Below are 4,909 nucleotides of genomic sequence, written 5' to 3' on the forward strand. Positions count from 1 at the left end.
CCAATAGGATTCACGGGTCTGATGCTAGGAATACATACGGGGCTTCATAGGGGGTCCTCGGCGTGAGAGACTCAAGGAACTACTGGCCTAAAGCAAGTCCTCGCTCTCGAGATTTGAAAACGTTCCACGATGCCAAAGGCGAGCCGGTGTCACACTGGTCGAGATTGTATTTTTAGGTGGACAAAATTGTATGAGCGAGTCCGTTAAGTGATTCGGACTCCTCGAGCTGGCGAAATGAGGTCGAAGAAATTTTCTTCCCTGAGCCTAGCGCTCGAAACCCACTTCGACCCTCTTCGTGTGAAGCAAGCTTCTTGGAATTTCTCGAGAATGCTTATCGAGATCATTTTACTAGGCGTCTCTTCGGGTCGCATTCCTCATTCGTCTCATATCCTTCAGCGCTGAGCTCAGAAAAGCTGTCTTCACTAAGTGCACGTGGCACCAGAAGCTTCTGATTCAGGATCGTTTTTCAACGGCTGGTGAGTCGGGGACTGATGAGATGAATGATGCCTTGCTGTGAGGAAGGCTCAGGCAGCGGGTTCCGAAATCGTACTCCATTACCTATGCTGCTCACATCAATCGTTGTAGACGGACCCCGATATCCTCGATATCCGACGACAAATGTGGCCAATGAGAAGAACGTCCCCGACGGGCGACTCAGAGTGAGGCCCTTTGATCGAAAAAAATCCACCGGCGCAGCACGATAATTCTAGGACAGGACATCAGGATCTCGATTCGAGCGATTTTTTCGCTCGTTTCGGGCTTTTTCTGTTCGTTTTCGGAATCGAGGAGCGCGAATATCGGTTGAAAGCTTGTGAACGCTGAGGTTCTTTCGGGCAGTTGAGAAGGAAACGCTCTGTGTACTTTTGGGTGCAGTGGCCAGATGCCACTCTGGAGGTTTTCAACTTCTCTCGGAAACCAGAAAGTATCGAGTTGCGACTGTGGCAAGTGCCGGAGAGCGCTCCCATAACTCCGGAGTGGCATCCCGCCACATTTTCGGAGCACTGAACTGAGAGCAACGGCGAACGCAACTCTTCAGTCAAGAGAAGAATTCGAGAATCGAAAAACTTGAGAAGATCAATGGGCTCAAAATCCAGCCCGCCACCCTACAGCAAAGAGAATAGACAAAGAAGACACACGCCTACCTTGCGGGATTGCCCCGGGAGCAATTTGTCCCATAACCTTCGAGTTAACGACAACTACCCCGTTGAGGAGGAACTGCTGTCTCGGTCGGAGTTGAGCGGACACCCGTCTCTCTGGGATTAGGGCCTAAGTGATAATGTCCTGGATGGCTGGAAGGAGGAGACTCGTATTATCCGTTACTCCCCTCTGAAGCAGAACAGTCGTGCATATGAGGATAATAACCAATACCAGCACCCATAATTGGACGACGATTCCTGCCACTATCGGACTGCACTCACAGTCAGCCGAAAGGCAGAGTCCCCTCGGGGAGCTTCTCGCCTTGCTCCTCGATCTCTCTTGGCTTCCCTGGATTCCTGCTCTGTATTGGTAGGTACCACCAATAGCAAGAAACTCGTTGCTCCTGGGATCCTTCGGGTCCGAGAGTAATTCTCGAATGAATGTCTCGAGCCCTGAATCGCGAGCAGTCCCATGAACGGAAGCAATAACCTTACCGCTGTATATACCTTCGGAGCATCCGAAGGAGAAACCCCGAGCTCTTCATTGATACGGTTCACCGCAGTTGGCGATAGGCCTCAAGCCCGATCATCATGTAAACTTCGGACTAATCTGAAGACACGTTTGAGCCTCGGACTGAGGGCGATTCTCAGCGGAAATCTTGCATCCGGGGAAAACACGGAAGGGATATGTGAAACTATGGAGGTACGTCTGAGCGCTGGAGGTGCAGAGGTTATGATCTGTCGTTGATTTCATTCTAGGCTGATGAATCCTGAGGAACGGACAAGGCTCTCTGCAGATTGACTTCCCCGTCGATTTCAAATTGAGTTTTACCCGAGGTGAGGAGCTCTCCTATAGGCGAGCAATATTTCGTCCGCATCCCTGCTCGCTGCGAGTCCTCCGAGCGCAATCTTGAGTCTCGGACCCGAGACTTCTCGGATGAGTGGAAACACCGACAGCTATCTGGGGATACAGACTGTATCATCTTCGAAGTACCGATTTATGGTCTCCCTCACCGATTTTCTCATCCATAGTCCGAACTCCACCGCTCCGATGAAAGCATCACGGATCACACCACTTTATTGAATTTTCCCAGGGAACACAGGGACGGAGAGATGCGGAGCACCCAGCTCCCAGCGAGAGCTTGGGATATCAAAATGTATCTGGAGACCACGCCAGAGGATCACTTCAGATCGAGCCTCGACAGCATGAAATCATCATTGATCACTTTGGACCAGATCAGCGACGAGACCCGACATTCTGTGGCACCGTGGCAGCTCCCCTTCGTGATGTGGCAAACTATAGCGATCGCAGTACTGATTGGTGTGTGTATTCTCGTAACCGTGGGTGGCAACATCCTTGTACTGACCGCCTTCTTCGTCGAGCGAACCATAAGACAGCCGAGTAATTACTTCATCGCCTCGCTGGCCGCGTCCGACCTCTTGATAGGAATCGTATCGATGCCATTGTTTGCTCTCTATGTTCTCAATGGCCGTTGGGACTTCGGACCGATATTCTGCGATCTGTGGCTTGCTACAGATCATACAGTGTGCCTAGTCTCAATATATACAGTGCTTCTGATCACGATTGATCGGTACTGCTCAGTGAAAATCGCGGCAAAATATCGCAGTTGGAGAACTCGCAGCAAAGTGATCTGGCTGGTGGCCATTACGTGGGTTCTCCCGTTTTTTGTGTTCTTCATATCCATATTCGGCTGGGAACATTTCATCGGCTACCGAGACCTCGTGGATGGCGAGTGTGCCGTCCAGTTTCTGAAAGACCCCGTGTTCAACACGTCCTTGATTTTCGGTTACTTCTACTGCACAGTTGTTGTGCTGTTCATGCTTTACGGAGGTATATATAGAACGGCGAGCAACATGCAGAAGCGAAGTGCTGAGAAGCAGCGCAAAATGCAGTCCATGGTCTCTCTCGGGCGAAGTCAGATGGATGCCAGCCCGTGCGTAGCAACAGTTCAGGAGACGTTGGAAGGACTTGACCAGCAGCGACCCTCAGACGTCACGAAAACCGGATATGCTTTCCAAGCGAACGTCGGGCCTCTAACATCGCTTGCGGGCAATTCGAAGGAGACCTCTAGAATCATGCAAGCTGAGAAGACCCGGGAGGTGGAGAAGCCAGGCCAGTCGGATCAGGATAGATCTTCGAGTCCCGGTTTCGAATCCGACGAAGACAATGACGAGGATTCTGGGGAGGAAGCGAACAATTATAAGGAGGATGAACAAAAAGCAAAAGCCGCTCGGCACAGCACGAGAAAACGTTTGAAAAATGGCGGAAGGCTGACGCTCGCAGACGTGATGCGTCCGGCTTTCGCGGCGAAAGATACTTTGGACATCGCGTCGATCGGAAGCGGTCTTCCAGGATTCGGCTTCGGTCTCGGAGCAAAGAATGCGTGTATACCGTCGACTTCGCCATCAACAGATAAGCCAAACCCACCCTCTTCCCTTGACGTTAAAAGAGAGCTACGAGCTTCTCTGGCCATCCGCGACCTTGCTTCGGATCAAAGAGACGCAGGTTATGCGCGCGATGTTGACATCACTGCCTCGGCTCGAAATTCGGCCAGCAGCCAATGCAGGACCATGCAAAGAAACAATAGGGATCAGGCGGTGTCGTCAACGCGACCGCACCGGGATGATTCTGACAGTTCAGCGCCGTGGACTAATTTCCCAGGAGCGGATGCACTGCTGAAGGTTGTTCAGAAGGTTGACGAACCCCAGTCAATCGATACAACGCAATACTTCTCGGAAGCTGGTGTGGTGTGGAGCGAATCAGAAACTAAGAATATCGTCGATGCCAGATCTCGGGATTCGCGTCCGGTCAGGGACGCAGACGTTCCGATTTTGGTTGACCCTAATAGCTCGGGTGCTCAAGGCACAACGACCGTTATGCACCTCACGGTACCGGAAGCGATCTTGTCGAAAATTCCCCTGGTCAAGACAGACAGCACGAAGTCCGCTAAGGTAAGCGCTCCGTTAAAACTCGGCGACGAGGCTTCGGGAGTACCTGAACTGGAAGATACGGAAATATTCATTCGAGGCTCCGCCCATATCTAAACTTCCGTCTTCGATCCACAGGACAGCGATGCTGGCTCCTGCGGATTATTGCGGACAGCTTCGACAAACAGATCCCGTCGAGAGATTATGTCATCGTTCAGCGAAAGGTTGCGAGGAAGACGAAGTCGAGACAAGCGCCAGAAATCAAAAAGTGAGAATCGAGCTCGCAAAGCGCTGCGGACCATATCGTTCATCTTGGGCGCGTTCGTCATCTGCTGGACTCCATACCATGTGTGCGCGCTAGTAGAGGGATTCTGCCGGAAAAAAGGCGGATGCGTGAACCATCATCTCTTCTACTTCACTTATTTCCTCTGTTATGCCAATAGCCCCATAAATCCATTCTGTTACGCCCTTGCCAATCAACAATTCAAACGAACCTTCTACAGGATCCTCAAAGGTGATCTCCATAAGACTTGAGTCGATTTCGTGAATTGAGTTCATTCTAAACGAATGAAGGAAGAAGGCTCCAGGCTTTGTTATCGGTGACCCGAGACTCGAGAAACTATCATGCATCCTGACTTACAGCGAGAGCCAGCCCGTATCATTCTAGCGAGATTCACCTTTTTGCCCACGGGAATCTTTCGAATGATTACGCTTTCGTAGGTCAGTCTAATGAGGAAATATGGGGACGATCCTTCGCGGAAATAGTCGCCATGAGGTCCTCGGCTTGAACCCCAGATTCGAAATTATGGAGAAATGGAAGGCAA

At 51.1% G+C, this 4,909-nt stretch overlaps 1 protein-coding gene across 1 annotated transcript; it reads left to right on the top strand.

Moving 5' to 3' along the window:
* The first annotated feature begins 2,411 nt into the window (after positions 1-2,411).
* mAChR-B (muscarinic acetylcholine receptor) lies at positions 2,412-4,619 on the top strand. The gene is given in 3 exon segments (XM_003738200.2): positions 2,412-3,149; positions 3,258-3,347; positions 4,086-4,619. Coding segments are annotated over 3 exon segments (1,350 nt in total). The 5' UTR covers positions 2,412-2,423.
* Positions 4,620-4,909: the final 290 nt, after the last annotated feature.

The sequence above is a fragment of the Galendromus occidentalis genome, unplaced genomic scaffold (genome assembly GCF_000255335.2).
Source record: "Galendromus occidentalis unplaced genomic scaffold, Mocc_1.1 scf7180000075830, whole genome shotgun sequence".
NCBI lineage: Eukaryota > Metazoa > Arthropoda > Arachnida > Mesostigmata > Phytoseiidae > Galendromus > Galendromus occidentalis.